Source organism: Charadrius vociferus, unplaced genomic scaffold (assembly GCF_000708025.1).
Source record: "Charadrius vociferus isolate BGI_N301 unplaced genomic scaffold, ASM70802v2 scaffold21, whole genome shotgun sequence".
Classification (NCBI taxonomy): Eukaryota; Metazoa; Chordata; class Aves; order Charadriiformes; family Charadriidae; genus Charadrius; species Charadrius vociferus.
This window is the reverse complement of record NW_009646850.1, coordinates 314,056-337,151: the sequence shown is the minus strand read 5'-3', so window position 1 is coordinate 337,151 and position 23,096 is coordinate 314,056. Positions and strand designations below refer to the sequence as shown.

General features: G+C 39.3%; 1 protein-coding gene across 1 annotated transcript in view; it reads left to right on the top strand.

The window, feature by feature from the left end:
- TBC1D9 (TBC1 domain family, member 9 (with GRAM domain)) overlaps positions 1-23,096 on the top strand; it is an 82,402-nt gene that overhangs the window by 30,692 nt on the left and 28,614 nt on the right. Inside the window, exons 4-6 of the mRNA XM_009894173.1 lie at positions 14,886-14,996; positions 21,040-21,158; positions 22,827-23,055. Of these exons, the coding sequence (XP_009892475.1) occupies positions 14,886-14,996; positions 21,040-21,158; positions 22,827-23,055 (459 nt within the window). The remainder of the gene's footprint in view (positions 1-14,885; positions 14,997-21,039; positions 21,159-22,826; positions 23,056-23,096) is intronic.

Sequence of the window (23,096 nt, the reverse complement as noted above, 5' to 3'; positions counted from 1 at the left end):
GGGGGAGGGCTGCAGGGGGCCCTCCGGTCCCCACTCCTCGCCGCCTCCCCGGGGGGTGCGGGGGGAGCCCGGCCTCCTCTCCGCGGGGGGGGAGCCGCCTCGCAGCGGGCCTGGGGCGCCGCGTTGGCGGTCAGGTGCACCGGGCCGTGTGGAATTAGGCGGAGGTTTCCCTGAGGATTTATACGCTGCGAAGCTTTGTGAGCCGGTGCCCGCTGCCTCCGCGCCTTCCAGGGTGTGACATCCCCGGGGGTCCCCGAGGATTTTATTTTGGGACCTGTTTAGCGCGTAGCGGTTTCACGTTAAGAGCACGTTGTGATTCTCAGGCGCGTACCGTGAGAACAGGTTTGCTTCAGCTTCTCCGTATTCTTCAGGATGTCCTTGTAAAGTATGCTCCCTGAATGCGTCTCGTTCACCGGCTGGCAACGGGAGGTGCTTTTGTAGACGATTGGGTCATACACGTTTTGTTCTCTATCATACTGTGCATATACATTTGTTGAGACCTTTCATCATTTTTAGGCAACGTGTGTGCGTTTCTGTGAAACTGGAGATAAGGAACCCAATGGTGTTACCACCGATCTTTCTTAAATTGGCAGAAAATAGTCAAATTCGTTCCCTGAAAAGCTGTGGTTTCTTCCTTACCCGCTTGTATTGTAACTAGCTCTTCAAGCTAATCAAAATAAACGTGTGGCCTACATCTGTGTTTGGTTCAAGATCCTGTGCATATTTACCAGGAGATTAAATGTTTCTTCAGCCTTCAAATGCTCTATGGACTTATAAATAATTTATAATCTAAACTAACGCACCACTGTGAAGTGTGTTTTCATGTGGGCTCTCGAGATCTTCAGCCTTCTTCAGTGCTGCGTGTTGATAAACCACCTCATTCTTGCATGGAAAGTGACCAGCAGCCACTCCGTGTTAGCTGTAGATTTTTTTTAATATTTTTTTTTAAGTATTTTGAATTATCGACAGTGTTGGCAAATCCATAAAAAGCATGTCTTGCTGCAAAAGTTCACCCCTGCTGTATTTACTGAGAAATTGTTTTCAGACTTCTTTCACGGATTACCCTCTGGCCTCCTAAGGATTTCTTCCCCTGTCTTGCTGTAGGTGATCTGACAAGGCATTCTTATACCTTTCTGATTTTATTTAATCTTTGAAATAGAGATCGTTTGAGATGCCCAGTCAATTCTCCAAACGTTTCTCAGTTACTGGGAAACATTTTGAGAATTTGGGCTTTTCTCTTCAACGTGTTTGTACAGTGCATGTATATCTAAGCCTTCTTGCAGCTGTTTGTATGGTAGTCTGATTGATGATACCACTGAACAGATGGAGAGATCACTTCTGAAGATTTAGTCCTTGAGTGGGAGTAGGATTCATAAATGTGCACTTCTTTCTTTTGTGAAGGTCAGATAAGCTGGCAGCATTTGGTAGGAGTTCAGAATACAGAAATAGTTCTGACTTTGTTTCTGCATTTTTTTCCCCCCTTGGAATTTACATTTTTGTGCACTGTATCCATTATTTTAGTATGTGGATGCAGTCTGAATATGATTTAGAATGCAAAAGTTCTACGTGTGTTTTGAAAACCGTTTTCCATGCAGCTTTAACTAGTGTCTGTGGTTTGCCTGGAATTGCAGCTGCTGTGGCATTGAGGTAATAGCAACAAGTAGCTAAACAATTTCCAGGGGTTTTGCTTGTTTGTGTGGGGAAGGGATGGAAAAAAGTGGTAGCTTTTTTCAGTATGTTGCCAGAACTGTAACTAAACAAACACCTGTTACTGGCAGGCAGAAAGTTACTGGTGCTGGCAGTATTTAAAGGGCTGTACGGGAACTTGTCAGACCTTGCCATTTTAGCACGTGAGATTTTGACACAGTGGTCAACTAAAGGTGGGGTAGGAAGAAAGAAACAGATGTAGTGTGTCCAGGCTACTCCCAGCTTGCTAGACACAGTAGTAAGTGGTACTTATAATTATTTGTTTTTCATGGAAATACTGGAATTTTACACCAGTTCTAACAGCTGTGGACTACCCATTAAGGGCCAAGGCAGGAGAAGGAAGCCAATGGATTGTTCTTGGTAGGTAATACTGGTTAAAAGCAAAGCATTGAGGGACCTGGCTAATCCTGAGGGTTCAGAATAATCTGTTGAAACGGTCAACAGGGTACATCGTTTGCAGTAATGATAGCATTTAGGATGACCCTGTGGAAGTTCTGTAGATAATAATGATACAGCTCTTGTGACAGAGGTGGAGGTTATCTGGTCAAAAGTAAAGAAACAAGAAAAAAAGAAACTTTTGTGGGTTTTTTGTTTTGGTTTGGGTTTTGGTTGTTTGGGTTTTTTTTTTTCCTTAATTGCCCTCTCTCCAGTGACATAATGCTGAAATTGGTCAGATATAATCTAAAAAGTTATCCACCCATGAATGTGGTGTAAAATTTGACCTGGTTGCTCTGTGGAAAACCAGATCAAGTGTCCTTGAGGTTGACTAGAAATATTGTATGTAAGATTCTTGTGGTAGGAGTGGTCTGAATTTATATATGCAAGAGAGGATGTAAATACAGCTGTGACTTTTTTTGTGATCGGACTTCTGCTGACTTGTACTCCCTCATTATTGTCTCTTGAAGTTATTTGTCTTAAATTGTAGAATGACAACTGACTTTCAAATTGATGAGGTGGGCTTGATGACATGAGATGGCTTCACTTTGTAACTTAAGCGGTGGTGGGACAATGAGAAGCATTGATTCTCCGGCATTGTCCTCAAATCTAGGTTTGCTGTGAAACTAACCATTCAGCAAACTGATCAGGGTTAAGTGTAACACCCTGCTCTCCATCTGCAAACATGACAAACTTCAAAGAACTATAGCTGGGGCTGCACTGTAACGCAGTAGTGTTGGCATGACTGAAGGAAGAAGTAGAGTGCTTTCCCGTGGGTGAAAGGGAATGAAGGCTGAAGGTTGTGGACAGACCTCTTCAGACAATGCTGTGGCTGTGAAAATGTGGCTGAAGGCTGATGATTGCCCTCAAAGTGGCTGCCAGAGTCTCCATGTTACCTGTCCTCCGTCACTTCCTTAATACCATCCTGTGGATGGAGGTTACCGTGACCAGCAAACTCCATCATTTAGGTCTTTTGAAACATCTTAGTCTAAAACCAAGTAGTTTATATAGCCTTGAGAGTGGGTGAAAGTAATTCTAGGTGGTTTTATGTTGAAGCAGAAGAGCAGTGCTCATGTTACCTGTTCTCCTGGGTCCACTCTGAGGTCAGCAACCCTTTGCAGGAAAAGGAGTATCAGTCACTTTGGGGGAAGGGGTGAAAAATCAGCCCTTTCTGCATTGATTCTCTCCTCTTTGCCTCAATTTATGTAACTTGGTTGAATAGAGAAAGACCTCATTTAAATACTCATTTGGACATTGGGGACATTTTCTGCACTTATTTTAATGTTGAATTATAAGAAGTTAGAAGCATGATGATCTTGTTATGTGTTAGGGCAGTGCCTAATTAGTGAGTCCCTAGAAGTCATCTCTGCTAACAAAATGCATCTGATTAATAGTTTACTTAAGAGATACAGCTTTTCTACTAAGCAGTATGGATCCATTTTTATACTGAATTAGGGCCTGGACTGTTTTAAATGATTATGTCTATGTCAGTACCAGTCACATCAGTGCAACTTTCCTTTGTAAGCATGCCTTAATTGAAGGGTTGTTTGGGTTTTGTTTTCCTTTTTACAAAAGAAAAATGGGAAGGACTTGTAAATTGGATTCTAAACTGGATTTTTGTAGCTGTTCTGCAAACTCACATTATCTTGCATCACTGCATTAATCTTCCAGGATAAAGACGGACACATGTTTCATGCCTTGCACGTAATGCCATGCCTGTATTTTGCTTCTGTGTGACCCTCGCTCAGGAGTTTCATCTTCCTTTTCACCAACAGGGGAAGAAGTCTTTCTTCTTAATAATTTTCTCAAAAGCGCTGGATGTTTTTCAACCCTCTCTCCTTCATACCTGTTCTGCTTCCTGCTTGTCAGCTCCTTTCCCTGGGCAGCCTCGTAGTCGGGCCTGTATGAAACATACTTCCTTCTCCAGAGGGATACAGCGTGTCACACGGCAACCTGCATCTGCTGAAGCAGAGGCATTTGGAGAGAACATGAACCCAGATCTCTCCCATCATTTGGGCATTGTGCCCTGTATGACTGTATTACTTTCATTGATGTAAGGATCTTGAACATATCAAAAAGTTTATAGGTAACTAGAAGACTTATGGTTTTGTGTTGCCAAGTATATCTTGCATTCTGATGCAACAAACAGATTTAAAAATGTCTCTAACTGCTTTCTGCTATACTGTGGTAATGCTTGCCATACTCTTTTATTTGAAAATATTATTGCAAGGAATTAGCGCGACTAATAGTTGACAGCAGAGTGATGAATTTGCGTAGAGTTTGCAGGAAGAGAGATAGAGGGTGTAGTATGATTAGCTTGTGGCTGCTGCGCTGCTTTTGCGTGTGTACATTTGTGTATGAAGTAGAGATGAAATTCTAAGTAATTTTGTTTAAAATGTTATCGTAAGATCTCTTTGAATCCTGAGGCAAGTAAATTGTTCCTAGTTTGCAAGAACTGTTTTTAGGAGTGAATTATTTCGCAGCTAGGTTATTTATGCTTACAGCTGGGACACTGCATGTGTGAGATTCAGTACGAGTTTATAAGTCCACGAGATGTTGCCAAAGATGATTCAAATGCTTGAGCAGATGGAAATTTGCTGACTTCTTCATCAATTTCTTTTATCATCAGTACTATCTTTCTCCCCAGATATTTTTGCAGAAGGGGTTATCATGTAATTTCCACATTGGCAAGGCAGAAAGGAGAAGTTCTGAGCTCGGCTGGCTGACGCAAGCCTTCAATGTAAAATTAATGTAATTTTTAATACTGTGACAGTGTTCTAACTTAGAACACTTTTCTGCAGCCTTGCTGGCCAAAACAATTAGTGGCTCAAATTTGGAGATAAGATTCTATCTTGCTTTCAACCTCTCAATTCAGAGAGTTGAGGAAGAGGTTGCTTGGAAACCTGCCTATACTTCAGATTTAGAAGAGCTTTTGGCCCATGTATTATCTTCCTGATGGAAGGATGGTACGTGCTTTAACAAACTTGACGCTTTCTGTCCTTGTTGACTCAGGCAGTTAGGATTTTGCATGTCAAACTTGTTACACTTGAGTAGAAACCCTGTGCTTTCTGATACTTAAAATACAGCATTTATCAAAATGCACGCAATTAGCATAACTGACATGAGCGATCAGCCTGTCCTTCAGCTTTCCATGTTCATAGTTTTGGCTTGTGGGGTGGAAACTAGTCTCTTCTGCTCTGCTCTGTCATTTGGTGTTACACCAAATCTACTCCGATGCCGATGAGCTCCGCGTTAGGATCTGCTGTGGGCGTGTTTGCTTCTTCACACTAGTTTATTTCCACTTCAGGAGGACATGCAAATGTCTAGGGTTGACCTGCTGTTTGATTCTCCGGATTGACTCACCAGTCTTTCTGTTGAATTCTCAGATGCTTTCATGGGTGCTTAATTGGAATTCATGGGTGCTTAATTGGAAGGTGTCTCATTTCCTGCCCAACGCTTCTCTTGATGGCCGGTTCTTACAGGCAATGCGCTGTTTGCACAGATGCAGTGCCTGAGATGTAGCTCTGGTTTCTGTACTGTAATGCTTCTTGGTCAAAGGCTTTCCTTTATGTCACTTCTTTTACGCTTTGAGTAGTGTCACCCATCAAGGCCGCTGAGCTGAGCTGTCGTTTGCCATTTTTGCCTTCTGACGTAATGTTATTGCTTGACACATGGAGTTCAAGGATGGCCTGCTATTTCTCCTGAGATCTCTGTATGAAGCTCTGTTGGAAATGTCACACAGGATCACAATATAGTAAGCAATAAATGTCTAGGCCTCTCAGTCATTTTCTGCATTATACCAGAGTTTCTATTGCTTACAGGGCTTTTGTTATTACTTTCTGGTCCCACACTGAAAGGTATAGAGAAAGTAGCACTTCTTCACATCAGTTCCCATATTTCCATCACTCCACTGTCCAGTTATGCATCCTTGGAAGAAATATCGTATTTCAGAGGTTTGGGCCCTTGACGATTTCAGTTAGAGTTCTGTAGAATTAAAAAGGTTCCACAAGGTATGCCAGTATATACTCTCAAATGCTTTTGAAAGTTGATTAAAACATATGTATTCTCATATGATTGTTCTTCTTGTAAATATTTGTTACAGGCAGAATCCATTCAGCTTTCTCTGCTCTTCCCTAAGATTTGTGACCTCTGCTTTGTTAGTCCTTCATAATGTCACACTGTGTGTGGCTTTTTTCTGTAATAGACAGGAGTTGTTGTTGCCACTGACTTTGCTAAAATATGACAATACAAGGTGTATAAAGGGCTGTAAGCATGTGACTGAAATCTTGCTTTTCTTCAGCTCTTTGATCACTAACCCGACTTCTGGTGTATGATCAATGTTTATATTCAGTAATCAACATTTGCATTTTGCCTTTACATCTGATGCTGAGGTGGGCTTAGGTTCTGGAGGACTTAAAAATCTTTCCATTTGTTTTCTTTTCAAAAGAAAGGTTGTAAGTATTTTCTAGGCCCGATTTCCTGTTCTTTTTTTTCCTGAAGTTTCCAGATGGTGTATGGAATTCCATCAGCAGTCTTAGTTTCAGCTGGTAAGTTCTTATTGTGTTTTTGGTACTTTCCTCACAGTTCTGTCTAGTTTCACCTCTGTTTTCCAGTATTTTATTAGCCAAAGTTCTTGAGATTTTCTGTTCAGCATCGTTCCTTTCCCTGCTAAAGTGCCTCCTCTGATAGTTTATTGAAATCTGATCTGTCTGTGGGTATTCAGTCAGAACAGTTAGAATTTGAATATTTTTTTTCTGCAAGTATTGCTTTTCTTCAGATTTAGCTTGTATTTGACCGTGCTGGGCTTCAGGACTGTCAATCTGACTTTAATGCGCACGCCAGTTCTCAATTTGTACCATTGATTTTGTTGGCTAAATTCAGTTTATAGTTGTTTTTCTTAGCTTAGTGGTGGTAGTTGTTGGCCTTTGTTTTGTTTTCTTCAGTTGCTCTTACTTACTTGATTTGTTCTTTAATCTTATATAGTTTGTTTGAATCTTATGTTGGTGCAGATGTAGTTGATTTAAACTTTGCTCTTGGATGAAATCTGTTTAATTTGCTTACACTACTTTGAGAGTATGGTATACTTAAAGAATTGGTTTTGAGTGAAATTCAGTGGCTTCCCTGCTGTTTTGGTTAATGGTACTTGATCATGCTTTTCCTAAGTGTGCTTGGTTATTTTGTTTTGGGTTGTTGTTTTTGGGGGTTTTTTGGGTTGCTTTTTTTTTTTTTTTACAAACTTATGAGTGTACATGTTTATAGCATACCATGAAGGCATTTGTTAACTCCATCTGTATTCTTCTCAATGTTTCTCCATCATTTCATGTAGTCTGGTATGATTGACAGGTAGTATAAAACTTATTTTCTTCAAGTGTGTGGGATTATTTGTTTGTGTTTTTAGCCACATATCCACGTCCTCATGTGTTGTAATCGTTTGCGTATCTGTAGCTGTCTATCATGTCCTGTCAGTGCTCATCTCTCTCCTCAGCCTTTTCCTACTTCTGCTAGGTTTTTGTTTCAGGTCAAGTCTAGTGGGTTCATTTCTGGGAACTTATTGTTTGGATGTATTATTGTATGAGTTTCTGGGCCTGGACATTTCATTATCTGCAAACAGGGCCTCAGTGGAAATAAAGGCAATTACTTTGCTGTGTCTGTATGTATCTATATGTAGCGATAGATGAAAGTTGTAATGCACATTCTGTTTTTCTCTCTGTTGAAGAGAAAAACAGCAAAGTTTTACAACCCTAAAATATTTTAAATGTTGCTTAGTAGATAACACTGACAAATGTGGTTTCATCTTACAACAATTAGGGCCCTTCAGCTTAGCAGACTGAAGTTACAAAAAGTTCTAAAAGCTGAAAGTCTAAACCCAGTCAGATTTAGGTTCGAGTTAAGAATTTTTACAGATTTTTACAGGGATGGTCACGAGTTGTTTGGACACCTTGACGAGTACTGTGGTAGACATTCAATTGCTGATCACTTTTAAATTAAGATATTTGGAAGATAATCTAATTTAATCACAATTGTTAAAATTGAAGGCAGGATGAAAGCTTTATCCTTTGTTACTGCTTTATCCTGCAGTATTCAAGCCAGATCATCACATTGGCCCTTCCTGAGCTTTTTTTTTTTTTAAAAAAGATTAGTGGTTAGGTATTCAATCTTCTCTCATTTTTATTTATCAGCCTCAAGACAGATAAACAAGTAGTGTTTTTGCTGCTCGTCTTGCTACATGTCAGTAGAGTGACTGCAGTTCCTCAAAGTCAGTGTCATAGAATCTGTTTGAAAACTTATGTGCAAAGGAAACGGTGGCTGGGCAAATCAGTGCTCTATAAAACTGCGTTGGTAGGAAGAGAGAGCAACAAAGGCAGGCCTTGGGGAAGACTTAAAAAATCATAGGCCTTAATTTCAGAGGAAGAATTAGGTTTTGTTGATACCGCAGTCCATATGAGCTAATGCTGTATAACCCACATGAGAAGACAGTTATCAAATAAGTATTTAGAGGTTATTTTGCTTTCATTTATATGAATGAACACCTAAAAAACAAAACTGTATAACCGTTCATAAAGTTCCAAGGCTGGTGTTCACAATGAAGAGGTTATTTTCATACTTTTGTGGATACTACTACCAGGACTGGAAGTTTAACATTGTAATTATTTTTGAGTGGTGTATAATATTTACTGTTCATTTAGGCTCTCTCCCATGAGACGAAATCAAATAGAATTGACCCTCCTCTTTAAAAGGGTTTGTCCATAGTATTACCGATGGAGTTCAGATTGTTGCTGTAGGTTGAGTTTTGACAGGCAAGTAATTGGATGACCTCATCCTGTAATAACAAATGAGCGAGCTAATCACATAAACACATGGGCTGCCTTGAGAAAGAATGGAAGAGTAATGATTCATTATAGTTACTAGCAAAAACAATAGCTTGTACTGGACGTTTTAGCTATGTGTTGTTATGAGTTATTGTTTTCATAGCACAGGAAGTAACAAACTTTAGGAAGAGTTTATTCATTGTCCTATGAAATCAATATAAAACTGAATGCTCAGGGTGCAAATATGACTTAAGTTGACCTTATTGATTGAGGCTTTCTCAGAAATCATCTGACATCTATGATCCAAATAGGTCCCTTGGATGTTTCAGGTTTATGATCAGAGCTCATTATATGTCTATCTTACTTTAGTGGAAAGAGAAGGGCTCATCAGCACACATTAAATATTGGGAACCATTTAAGCAGGATGTGTTTCATTCAGTGTTAGAATGTCACAATGCCTGTTTTGAAAAATTCTTACTAATGACACATGTGACACTGAGTTTTCCTAGTTGTGGTGTTGAGCTCATACACAAATAGGCTGCTTAAATCTGTGGGACTATTTGAGTGATAGCTCATGAGCATGACTCCAAGAGTCACAATCTGACCTGTATTAAATCTTAGCTCTTTGGGAGGGTATACTTCTGTGTTTGCTCTATGTACTAAAAAGATGTATGCTGTTTGTTTAGGTGTTTTTTAAGATAACGATCTCTTAATAGAAGGTGCCTTGAGAGACTGTCAGGGTGGAGATTATATTAGCGTAGAGCTGGGAGAAGGCTGTGGCAGCGCAGGGCTTGTCTCAGCTCTCAGGAGCCAGGTGAGTAACTACCATATGCTTTTTGTCTGGCAAACTGGAGGAGGAGGAGGAGGGTGTCCCTGGGTGGCAGTATCAGTCACAACAGTGGCACCAGCTGCAGGGTGACCTCCTTCCAGCTCTAGGCGAGGTTTGATGCAAGTTGCCTGTGACACTGAGGAGTGGATGTGTTGCAGGTCACTGGTGTGTGCTGAAAGCACCTGGAGTCTGAGGACTGCATGGTTAAAGCCGAACGGGATGTGTCACTGCCTGATATTATCCCGAGCTTTTTGATTGTGTTTGCTGTGCCATGGCTGCTGGTAATTTTTAAGGTCTTTTATTTATTCTGACTCACAAACAGTAAATAAATTGGCTTCAGTGTTTTACTGAGGTGCACTAGCAGTAATATATAATCTGGGTCTTTACTCTCAAATATGTAATCCAATTTAGTTTGAGAACCCTGTATATTTTAGCAGGTAAAACACTGCAGGCTTACAAATCATAAGGTTACTGTCAGGGGGACTGTAGAAAGGTGATAAAGACTACTTGATCTTTATATGTGTTTTGTTTAAATCAAAGCATGAGTTTTTGTGAAAGAGGGTTACTGTAAGAAAATCCTTTTGTAATACAAAAGATTGTTCATGTGTAAGGTGCATAAACTTGCTTTTCCTTTAAAAACACCAGTAACTGTTGTTTTGCAAAGAAACTTGCAGATTCTGATGAAAGATTTTAAAAAGATCAATAGTTATGTTTTAAAAGAAAGACAAGAGAGAGGGAGAAATATTCCTGCAGCAAAGATCTGTGCCATAGATATCCAAACTGCTGAAAACATTGTGACTTATTCCAGGTATTTTAGTCCATATACTCTAAAGTGTGTGTGTTTTCAGTGGTGGTAACTTAATGTACCAAGTTGATTCTACTGCAGGCCATCTCTTGATTTCATTACCGATTGTGGGCAATTCGTAATCAGTCTGGACTGCAAGCCATCTGGAATGCTGCTCTCCAAAGAGTAAAGACTGCAGTGGTGCTTGGAAGAGTCTTCACTGGTTGAACCAATTAGCTTAGTTTTCAAATCAAGATGACCTACCTTTCTGGAAAATAGCCTTTGGTCAGGTAGAAATCATTTGGCTTAAAGGGGGTCTGTGTTATGCAGGAGGTCAGGCTTCATGTGGTCATAATCCCTTCTAGCAAAAAGCAGTTTGAAAATTGGTCGCTAGTGTAAGGGTACAAGTATAGTACATCATAATTCAATGCATGAATACAGACTGCTAATCTGTATACTTTGTGCAACGGTTATAGGCTCCCCCTCCAACTTAAGACTAAATGCGAGGCACGGTGGTCAGATCAGTAAAATGTAGTAGTATTTCTTCCTTCAGCATAAATTGCATCAGGTAACTGAACCCCTTTCCAGTAATACCCTCTGTGTCCTTCCACTGGTGTGAAGCAAGAGCAATGGCCCGGACCCCCTAGCCAGTTGTGGCTCTGTATTCCCTGATTTCAGATGTTACGCTTCACTGCTTTTCCTCTGCTAATACCTGTATTTCACAGGAAAGAAATAAAATATTGAACAATTTTATGGACCTTTGCTGTAGAATTCAAAGTTGTAAAAGAGGAAGCTGACTTCATTCAAAAAGTTGTATCAAACAAAATGAAGGCGTTATCCTTCCCTTTTCTCCTCCTGCCTCCATGTATAGGTGTGGTTGCTCTAGGTGTTTGGCATGTGTGTCTGATGGGACTGTTCCTCGATATGAGGTTACTTGTGCTTGAGTGCCTTCAGGATCGGGGCTGTCATCAGTTAGCAAGACACTAATCCCGCAAGCTGTAACATGTGCTTTAAACCTTTGCTCATGTAAACTGCTCACTTGAACAAGGGCTTGCAGATTTAGTATTCTTACATTGGGGACTTCTTCCCTTATTTCACTATGTGGTCAGAAACCTGATGAAATAATGGGAAAAAAAATTGCAATCAGTATAGTCACATGATTTGATGCCTGGATAATTCATTGGCTTTTGCCCAAGGACCAGTCTAATCTAAGGAGTAGAATTCTTTGTTGCCTGTTCTGTTTCTATAGAAACTTTTGATTACTTATTCTTTAATCGTGTCTTAAAAGGTACTTGCTATACGAAGAATTAATGAACAGTATTGAAATAAATTGTTGGGTGGTTGTTTTTTGGTTTTTTTTAAATTTTATTATGATCACTTCATGTAGAAATTCTTCAGAGAGATTGTCAGTTTTAACTGCTGTGATTTCATTCTGGTTGCATCACATGTCGGCATTACAAAAAAACCCAACCAACCAAACCCAAACGTAAGTCCAAAAAAGCCAATACTGACCTACAATGCAAAATGGAACATCTCCTGAAGGTCAGCAATCAGGTGTAGCTGTGTGATTGCAAGAGCAAATATTAATTGGCTTTAATATATATATATATATATATAAAAAAAAAAGAATGCATGAATTAATTTTTAAATATCACATGTATTATCTATGGAAACAGCTATTTCATGACATAAGTAAACTTTACTGATTGTTTGCAACTATCTTGGTAAGCCAGACTTTGAATTTCCGTGGAGTCCTCTGCAGTCCTGTGAATTTTCTGCCTTTAACCTAACTGCATGGATGTTTCTACAACCTGTTTCCATTGCTGAAAAGGCACTGGGCAACTCCTACTTACTGCACCAGTGGAAAGTATTCTTTCTTTTCTTTTCCTTACTTCCCATCTGTTGTTTCAGTGCTGGCTAGTCTCTTGGGTAGTCTCTTTTAGTTTTGTGTTGGTGGTTTTTTGTTTTTTTTGTTTTTTTTCATAGCACTCTCCACATCTCTTGAATACACTGCTCTATCTTACATTTTTTCTGTTTGTTGGGACAGGGGGATGTTTGTCTCTTATCTCCCATACCTCAGGGATGAGGAGGTAGGAGGGGAAGCTCCTCTTAGCTTGATGGTGCTGCACAAGGCAGTAGGTTTGTTCTGGCTCCCTGACCTTACCTGTGTATCCCAGTTTTTACAGTGACAGCGCCCTCCTGGAACTAGTGGCAGAATTGGTTGGCAGGACCCACCCACACACCAACAGATTTGGAAATACAGCAGGAGGAGAGAAACAAGCATGTTTTTAAAGATTACAGGGACTTAACAGTGTATCTGTACCTCGGAGACTACATTTGGCCCGCATACAACTTTATTTAGATATTACATCATGCCTATTGCTTATTTAGTACTGTCAGTAGACAAGTGAAGCTGCAAAGCGTGAATAATCTTGGGCATAAGCCCTGCTCCATGTTTGCAGCAAACCCAGACGATTAGCACAGGGTAGTGTCTGCCTTGGTCTGCTCTCCAGTTGAGCAATGCTCTTGAGCTCACTAGCAGCTTTAAGCATTTGAGGATCTTTGCCCATGGTTGAAGCATACACGTGCCTTCTGGACCAGGGCCATACTGGTTTTGTGACGCTCGAATGGAGAGCATGTTTAACAGGAAAAAAAAAGTTTAAAGGAACATTATAACCTACTTCAGTTTCCTGAGTTTGAAAGTAGTCAAGGTGTATCTAGGAGGGCTGGTGGAGGATTGATCAGAGGCAGCTTGTCAGTGTACACCAGTAATCAAAATGGATGAATGATGAGGGTTTAAGATGGCAATAGGAACAGCTAAAGCTAGTTAGACTAATGAATGTTGAGGTGTTTTACGTTAATATTTTGTGTTCATATCCTGTAATAAGCAGATAGCTCTCTAACACTGCTTACTAATGACCTGATGTTGTGTTTAGATTTCTTTCTCGTGTATTTCAGAGTCCTTGAATTAAAAAGTGGTGGATATTAATGCCTCAGGCAGGAAGAGATTACATTTGATCTGGCCTGTGAAGATCTGTATAAAACAAAATACAAATACAAAACATAGAATGGGGAAATACAAAATCACTGGTAGGTAGGGTACTTACTTCCAAATAGCAGTTTCGGTTTGGATTTAAGGAATCCACTAAGATGGAAAATGGGTAGTGCTTTTATATCGTGATGCATAAAGCAATTCTGAAAGAAGAACAGCAAGGGAAGCAGCCTTCTGTGCCAGTTATGACAGTGCAGAATGAGGAACTAATCAAACTATGACAGTAAATGATGAAAACAGCCACCTGAAAGGAGAAGAGGATTTTAACAGGAGTGTTTTATAATGGTTTTTTTTTGGTGTATGCAGTTTATATTGCTGTTTAAAAAAACAGGATATTTATTCTACCCCAATAAATATTTTCAGGGAAAAAAAATCTTTGAAAGTTCATCCATCTGTTTTTAATTTGTGAATTTGCCGAGAACTTCAACATAAGAATTTAAATCTGACATCTCTGCAGAGATGATGAAAATTCTTTGTGGAGGTGAAAAGGGGAAAAACTTTTATGTCTTTTAAAAATAAATAGGTCTTCTTGTGGGAGATGGTTTGGGGGGTTAGAGTTCTGATTTGTGTCTAATTTCTTATTAAAATAGTATCTATAATTTGTGGAAATATAGTTAGGAATTGTTGGTAGCATTTGGTATGCAACTGTTGATGGCCTCCGCAGTAGAAAAGAATTTTCAGAGCTACTTCAGGAAAACAGTATGGCTTTGTCTTTCATCAGTATCGTTTCAGCTAAAAACCAGCTTGACTGTTAGGCATTTTCATCCTTTCTACACTAAAGAATCAGACCATTAAGTAGCATAATCATTTTTGCTGGGAGTCAGTTTTTCCTAGCTGACATTGGTGTTTTGAACCCTTCTAAGGTGTATTGTGTGGGGTTTTTTGTTGGTGATGTGGTGTTGGGGTTTTTTTTTGGTGGTGGTTGTTCGCTCCCCAGGGCTCCAACAGTATATGAAACACAGGAAAGAACTAAATAACTTTTAAACATGGTTTTCTAAAACAGCTACCTTCTGCTTTGCTTCAATTTGTCTGCCTTTATTCTAGAATCAAGGTATATTTAAAAGTTGAAGTCTTGTTGAACTGAAGATTTTTCCCTGTTGAGTCACTTCCCCTCTCTACAACATGAGGCGACAAGTGTGGGGATTAATACATAGGTCTGCATTTGGCTGTGGAGGGTGAAATGAAAGGGGTGGGGGGCTGCTAAGCCCACTCCTGTGGGATCTTGGACGATCCATCACTGTGTATTCATCAGAATTTCCTGTTCCATAGGTCTCCTTGTGGGTACTCTTGATGTCGTGTTGGATTCCAGTGCCAGAGTGGCACCATATCGAATCCTCTACCAAGCACCAGACTCCTTGGTCTATTGGACTATTGCCTGTGGTAAGGACAAACATATTGATGTGGATTTTTATTCTTCCTGGATACTGTGTCACATAACTAATAGAGCATCCTGCCTGCTGATCACAGTCATTTCAGGACAAATAAATGGGTCAGGATGAAAACCTTCTCTAGTGGTTAAATTAAGAAGCTCCAAAACTTCTAATGTTCAGACCCTGAATGCCAGTATTTGCGTATGTGTTATGCACAATGACTGTGTAAAACCAGAGATGGCCATGGAGCAGGGACCGAAGCCTTTGTTATTTCCTACCCATCATCTCCCAAAGATATTCCCAGACAAGTGGTCTAGTATCAATCCCTCCTCTTTGCATGATCTTCTCCATGCCCGTGGCTCACTCCTGCAGCACTTCTTAGTACTTAGAAATTCAGCAGGGTGGTAGCTAGGTTAGAGTTAAATACAGAAGTGTATATTCTTACATAGATGCAACAACTCTTAAGAGTTTTGGCCTTCAAGGCTCAAACTTTGACAGATGTAACTCTTAAGAGTTTCTTCTGTCATTGTAGTAGTTAGTAAAGCCAATGAAATCGATGTTTTGGTACAGTAAATAGGATTTTTGCGTGCATCAGATCCTGTAAGTACTAAATGCTTATTTCTGTGGTCAGGTGCCTATTGCAAGTAGCATAAAGCAGCATGTAGCTACTCTCTAGTTCTGTTTGGCGACTCTGAAAATAACGTCTAAAGCTGAAAGCGGAAGGTTGAGGTTGTTTAGCTTGGATTGGCCAAGCTTGTAAGGTCAGATCCTCAGTTTTATAGTATTGCTTTTCGGTCTTAGCAAATGGAAACTTTTGAATGCAACTCCTCTAGCTCTAAAGTTTCAAACGCTGTTTTAGGCAGCAGCCAGAACTCTGTTCATTTGAAAGAAAATTGAAAAAGAGGACAAATGAGAAGTGCATACATACCTGTCATCTCTTTAATAGACTGGTAACTTTGAGAACACCCAGTGCTGCCTGACATCCAAAAATACTGGTTAATGAAGCTGTAGACTTCTGGCCTAACAGTGCCCTCTCATCTGTGCCTGTTCTCCCAAATAAAATTTGACGTTTAGATTACTTGGATGACTTTTCCTCCAGACAAATCCTCTCTCTTGGGAAGGGAAGAGGAGGAGGAATGGATGAAGGTTTGTCATACATCTAATAATTTTAGCATTTCGAAGTGGGCTCTGTTCTTATGAGCACGATTTGTGTGTCTGACAAAGGTGGTATCAAAGCTGTGTCATGTTCTGAATCCAATAGGAATTTTTTTAATAGCTCATCTTAGCACAAGTACTTCTTACAACTTTTTATGGTATCAGACCTAAAAGAAGGTATTTATTTAAACAGCTGTTTTTCCCTCTACACCTATTACTACCAACTCCAGCGCTGAAGATTTTAAGATTCACACAACATAATTTGCCTTTAGTGACAACTAATAGTAAAAACAGATGTTAATGACATTGTCAGTATTATGAAGGTTGTTTGCAAATCTTCATTTAACTGCTTGCTTTGTACTGTTGCCTACTCTGCTGTGACCATAAGTAATGGGACTTCGCATGTCAGCTTTCCATGGGTCTCAGTTATGAGAAAGAAGGGTAAAAGCATTTGCCAGTATGTTTATTTACTGTGCACAAGCAGAGGTAGTTGCGATTGCACATACAATGCCTTCTTCCCATCATCCAAATGTCAGTGCGTAGCAATTAGTAAGCGCCTCTGTCCCATAAACTTCAAAGGGAGCAACCGAGGGCACAGATTTTCTTGCTGTTTGCAGACTCCCTTCCAAAGAAAATAACATATCACAAAACTCTTCACAAAATAGTGTTTCTTCAAAGACACTCATACTGTGCACATATTCAGAAATGAATTTTTAAGACTTTGCAAATTGGCCAAGTGACTTTTCTGTATGTGCAGGTTTTTTTGCATGACACCTATAGATAATTACTACAATTTTATACCTGCGATGTGTATCCTCAGATAACCAGGGGCACAAAATTGAAGGCAGATGAGTTACGGCCCCAGAATAAACAAATGTACCATATGTGTAGAAATTTATGATGCTGCTGAACTGTGAGAGTTTTGTTTCTCTTCTGTGACAAATACTGCAGGTTATATGTAGAAATACTAGCTTAGATGTAAACAGGGTACTGTTTTAATAAACATGTTCTTCAATTATGAGTCTTAAACCTAATTGAAATTGCTAGAGTAGTTAATGTATATATCTGTGCTTCCATTTTGTGCAGTGTTTCTTGATGTTTTAGTCTCCTAATATCTAGCTGGATGATTGGGTTAGTTATTTTTGCTAAATTATAAGACTGCACAAGTTTAGTCTTGTCACCTGAGGGGCATAGTGTGGCTCTGACAGGGAGGTAAAAATTTTACAGAGAGCAAATCATTTATCTACACAACCTTGAAGCTGAGCAGCCCTGTGTTGCCTAAGGCTCTGCGCTGTCGTTATGTTATGAATTTGCAACTAAAGCAATTCCTTCTGAACTGATCGAGGGCTGTTACCATTATACAGGTTACTAAGGGATTTGACTGCATTTAGCTATGCAACTGCGATTTGTCTTGCATTGTACAGCTGTCCTTCCCTGTTCCCTAGGGGTAGACTACTGGTTGTTTCGTACCTGTATTCTCTCATTTTTACAGAAATTTGTGATATTTTCCTCTGCCTTCCATAAACTAGTAATCTCTGTCTCCAGTAAGTAGCTATACAGGGAGAAGTGTGATTGTTTCCTGGTTCATTCATGCTGCATGACATTTGGTCTTGTTCTGTACAAGACTATTTCAAGGGTAAAAAATAATCCAAGGGGTTTTGTTTGCTCTTAAATGACCATTGCTGTAGGTTTTTTGTGGTAACAGTATTTATATGCATTTCCATAGAAGTTTCTGAATATGTATTTTATATGTGAAAAAAATGAATTACAGATTAGTTTAAAGCACCAACTTTGAAATTTTATTACATGCCTTGGGAAAGGTTTTCAGAAAAGCCCATGTGCTTTGGTTAACAAAGCTACAAGTTTTAGAGTGTTGTTGAGTTTACCAGCCATAACTTATTTTCCTCTCCCTCTCTGTGCAAATTGAGGTTTTGCCAGTCCACTCCTGAACCTGCCGTTACTTCCAAGAACAATTTTAGGCTCCCTGAGGCGTTACAGGTTCTCTTCCAGTGCATTCTGTTAACAGCAGCAGTTCAGGTTTACTAATAAGCATCTTGGGTAAGTACCTTTTTGGAAGAGAAGACCAGACATGACAGTCTCATCAGCTGTCACAGGTTAAGCCTTTCCTATTCCTCAGTCACAGACTGAAACAATACTGAGATTATACTTCTGAATGTGTTTGAAAGCATGTTTATACGGCTTGTTAACTTTCATCTCAGTCCTGAACTCTTTCATATTCCCTCCGTACCTTCACCTCTTACCTAATACAAACCAACCCAGAATCTAGAAACCTTCTTCGATGCCCAGAGAAGTTCCCATGTTGCTCTTGCTGTTACTCTACTCCACCCCACCTGCCAGGCAATTGCCCCTTCTCATTCTCTCTCCAGCACCATGCATCCTTCCTCTGTCCAACTCTTCTCATCCAGATCTCCCTTAGTTATCCAACTTCTGCTTAACACACTTAGCTATTCTTCTCAGTTGTCAGGGAGGAAACTACCAGGGATGCTGGCGAGCGTTGCACCATTTCAGCCATGGAGCACACTGTAAGCTGAACGTACCGTTTAGAGGAGGGGAAGGAGTGATTAGTAGCCTACTGTGTGTGTTGGAGCTGTTTTCTCTTTTATTTCTTGGTAGTCTTGAGGGCTCTGTATTCCAAAGTGCAGTGGTTTAACTGTTATGTTTTCTTTTTTCCTCCTCCAAGCTGGAGATGTTACTTAATTTACCTAAAAGGCCAATGATGGCAAAATGGTGAACGCTTCTAATACGCTAAGATAGGCAAAGACCTGCCAGTAGCAGAGTTAAAATAGACTCTGCAGTTTAAAACGTCGCAGCAAAAGTGTTTTTAGTCCTGAGTGAACAAACCTAAGAGAAAGGTCTGGACTGATGACAGATTGATGAGAACTGGGGTGTGGGTTTTGGCCTGATTGCATGATCTGCTGTAGATGAGACTAGGAGAGTAAACAGTACAACAGTAGAGACAAAAAGAAATGGAAACAATGAGGTGGGTTGTTACAAGTTGAGAATAATCAACCAGAGCTGTTTCATAAGAAGTGATGAAAAATAATTGATGAACTGCAAACAAGAAACAGACAGCTTTTAGAAATAGTTCATTGTGTTAGTGTGTCTGCACTGCTTGTCACTGCTTTTCAAGAGATGAGTGATTTTTTTTTTTTATGCCAGTCTAGTTTTATATACATGGCTCATGTATTTCATCATTGCTTTTACAGCAGTGTAAAAGCCAAGAAGAAATAAATTAGTCTTCAGACCACCTCCTGAGTTCCAGAAAGGTCTGGTTGCATCCAGTAGTTTTAAGGAGAAGCAGCGGTGGTGATTGCTTGTGGTTCTGAAATATTAGTTACATATGCAGGCTATTCTGCAGCATGATTTATGTATCCATACTATGACTAGAATTGTGCAATTCCCCTGGAAGTTGCACAGAATGTTGCATTCTGTTGCTTTCATTGGAGTTGTGTAAAGCTCTCACTGTATGCTTTAGAAAGAATATTTTTTCCCTGTCATTTGTTGCTGAACAGTGAGGAAAAGGATTGTTTGGGATGTGTTCAAAATGATTGCATTGAGTTCTACAAACCGTGGAAAGATTTATGTGCAGACACGTGACAATTTGAGCCTGTAGTGAAGCTGAAGAAGTTATTAACCACTTGTTGTAATTTAACGTCTTTCCAACGGGTGCTTCAACGAGCCCTTCACTTCGTTGGGTTCTATAAGCATTAGTTAGCAGGTAGGTACATTTACTTGCTAGTTCTGAGTAAAATGAGCCAAATCTGTGATTTGAAAAACAAAAAAAAATGCTATCTCCTACCTAGATTGAGATTTTAATCAAGCTTCAGGTATAGGTGTTCCTATATGAACATGTAATGTTGGTTTCCTGAAAATACTTACTTGGAAGACCCAGTTTTGACACAATTCTGGCGTAAACCACAGCACTCAACATCTTTTTTTGGAGGAACAGTTTTGTTGTTAGTGCTTGAATTTATTCGTCCTTCAGGGTGGGCACAGAGAGATCCTGAAGAGCACCAAAAACTGTATTCTGCAAGATGTCAGGGTCAAAAGAACAAGGTCAAAATGGAAGTCATATTTATTACAATTCATCTCAAGTAAAATAAAAGCAAAAATTTGCATATATAAACTCTAGTTCATATAAGAAGCTTTTTCATCCGTGTTCTGTACTACTTTATGGACTACATGTATGCTGGTTCCTCAGTATCAAAGATACCTCACTGGATGGCTTTTGGTCTCCTAAGCAAACTAGGGTCATCGAACTTTAATTTATTCTTTCATCATTAAAAGTGAGCCACCTCTGACAACCCTCCCTCTTCCCCTAAAAAGGTAGAGCTCTCTTGGAGGTCTTTCAGCGCTGTTCCTTTGAGGAAAAGACATTGTAATAGACTTGTCAGGAAAATGATCCTTTTCAGCTTCTGTGTTTGAAACTTTATCATTGTTTCATAATTTGTAGATGTATATAATGGTGAAGAATTAGGAACCAATGGTAGAATATGCAACTGTTGGGGTTTTTTGTCCTTTCCTAACAGATGCAGGTAATACCTTTGCTAACTCTTTAATGTGGCATTGGGCAGCTCGGTGTTATTATTAGTCATATTAGAATTCTAAATGTAAGGTTTTTTTACTGATGATACTGACATAAGCAGCTAGGGCTTCCCACAGAATAATTGGTATAATTGAAGATTGCTATCTATTTATTGTGAAATTAAAGACTATGGGAGAAAATTTTGGAATTTCCAGGGACATGGCCTCCGGTGAAATACTGCATCTCCAGTTACTGGCAAGTTTTATTAGAGTCTTTTGTTTACGATTAAGAGGACATTGATGTTGGTGAATTATTTATTTTGTGACTTTTTGTGGGTTTTTTTTATATACAGGTTGCTCAAGGAAGGAAATCACTGAACACTGGGAATGGCTTGAACAGAATTTGTTGCAAACCCTTTCGATCTTTGAAAATGAGAATGACATAAATACATTTGTCAGAGGAAAAATACAGGTAGTTAAATATATTTATTATATACGTGGATAATGATAAACATGACTGTGGAAGGAAAACGGACATGAATTCTGAACAAATTTGACCTGGTAGTCCCCAGGCTGCTAAACATTTTTGAAGGAAAACCAGATTCTAAGTAGCAACACGTATGTAAGAAATAGGGAAACTGGGATTAGCACACATCACTACAGCAGTGTGATTTTTAAAAAAATAAATACATATATTAAAAAAAATATATAGGCAGGGTTTCAAACATTATACGTTCTGAAATTAATTGCACTGTTGTTTCTGTCTTAAACTTTGACAGTTTTCTAGGTAACTGCTTTACCAGTGCAAAGCTTTTATTTTTTTTTCATGCACTCATTGTATAATGTCTCCTTACCTTCTTCAGCATAGTTAAATCCTGTAGTGTTTACATTAACGATTCGTATAGGTGTTAGGGGTTGCTGGTTATTGATTTTATTATTTTTTTTCTTGTTTGGGGGTGGTGGTGGTGTTTGGTGGGTTTTTTTTCAGTTTTACGAGAATTTTGTTTCTTTTTATAGGAGAGGCAGTAGCTATACTGTTAAAAAGTACTTTATCCACACTAAGAATTACCGAAAAATAAGTATTTTGCTAAAAGATTGATTGTAAGCAAAGTTACTGTACTTACTTGGTGCGTATTCGAAGCATTGTCTTTGTCTCGTTCCTCTTTTACCATGTAGTAAGTCAACTGTCTTAAGAATCCCCTGGTTATTTGTGTTTTACTAGTGAATTGGGTAGGTGGGCTATAGATGATCATGGAAATGATCAATTATGCGAGAAGACATCTGTCTTGTGAAACATAATCTTTTAAGGAAATCACTATTTTTTAGAGTTGGACAAATATTAAATGTGAATGATGGTTTGCTGTCTTATGCTCTGCTTTCCATGTAAATATGGAGCAATTCGAGGGCAAGAAGTCACTTTAATATAGAAGGCAATAGAGAAGATTTATAAAAGAGATTGCGAAAATAAGCGAATAGACCAGAACTTCAGTATAGAACAGAAGGAACCATAGTCTGAGGTATCAAAAAGCAGCTCTTCACCACACTGCTGCCACTTCAAATTTGATGAAGGTCTTCTGCACCTGAATGTGTGAATTATTTTTCCATCCTGCCAGTTAATCTAATAGGACATACTTCTTTTTTTCCTCTTGCTTTTCTCTTTTGCTTAAGGTCCACTAAGAGGAGTCATAAGTCTTTTGATATTTTCCATAATGAATCCTTTTTTCATTTTCCTTTTTTCCTTCCTTTTAGAAGCATATTTTGTGGTGAAATCCTGTCCCTGTCGCCTCAGGGAGCATGTTTACATGGAAGGGGAAAACACTACAAATCATAGGTACTTTACAGAGTTGTTAGCAGTATTTGAGATAGGCTGGTTAATTTAAAACAGGGTACTGGCACGTGGCTGATGTTTAGTTGCTTTTGACATAGGTATGGTAGGGAGCAAGGTCATCAGAAAGACAGCCTTGAATAAAGTAAATAACTATATAAGCAAAAGAATGAGCAGAAGGATAAGAGATAAGCAAAAGACTTTCTTGACATTGCAGTAACTGTTGTGGCCTCTGGCCCAGACAGCAATGCTAATAAGGATATCTGATACCCCATGGCGACTAACATGCTATGTACTTCTTTCACTCCCTACTAGGGCATCATCGCTGAATACAATAAAATCAATGGCATCAAGGAGGATGATGATACAGAAAAATTTAAGGAAGCCATCGTGAAATTTCACAAGCTATTTGGGATGCCGGAAGAAGAGAAATTAGTGAACTACTACTCCTGCAGTTACTGGAAGGGGAAGGTTCCCCGTCAAGGCTGGGTGTATCTCAGCATTAATCACCTGTGCTTTTACTCTTTCCTCATGGGCAGGGAAGGTATGTTTTACAGTGAAACGGTGCTCTGTGCATCTAAGAAT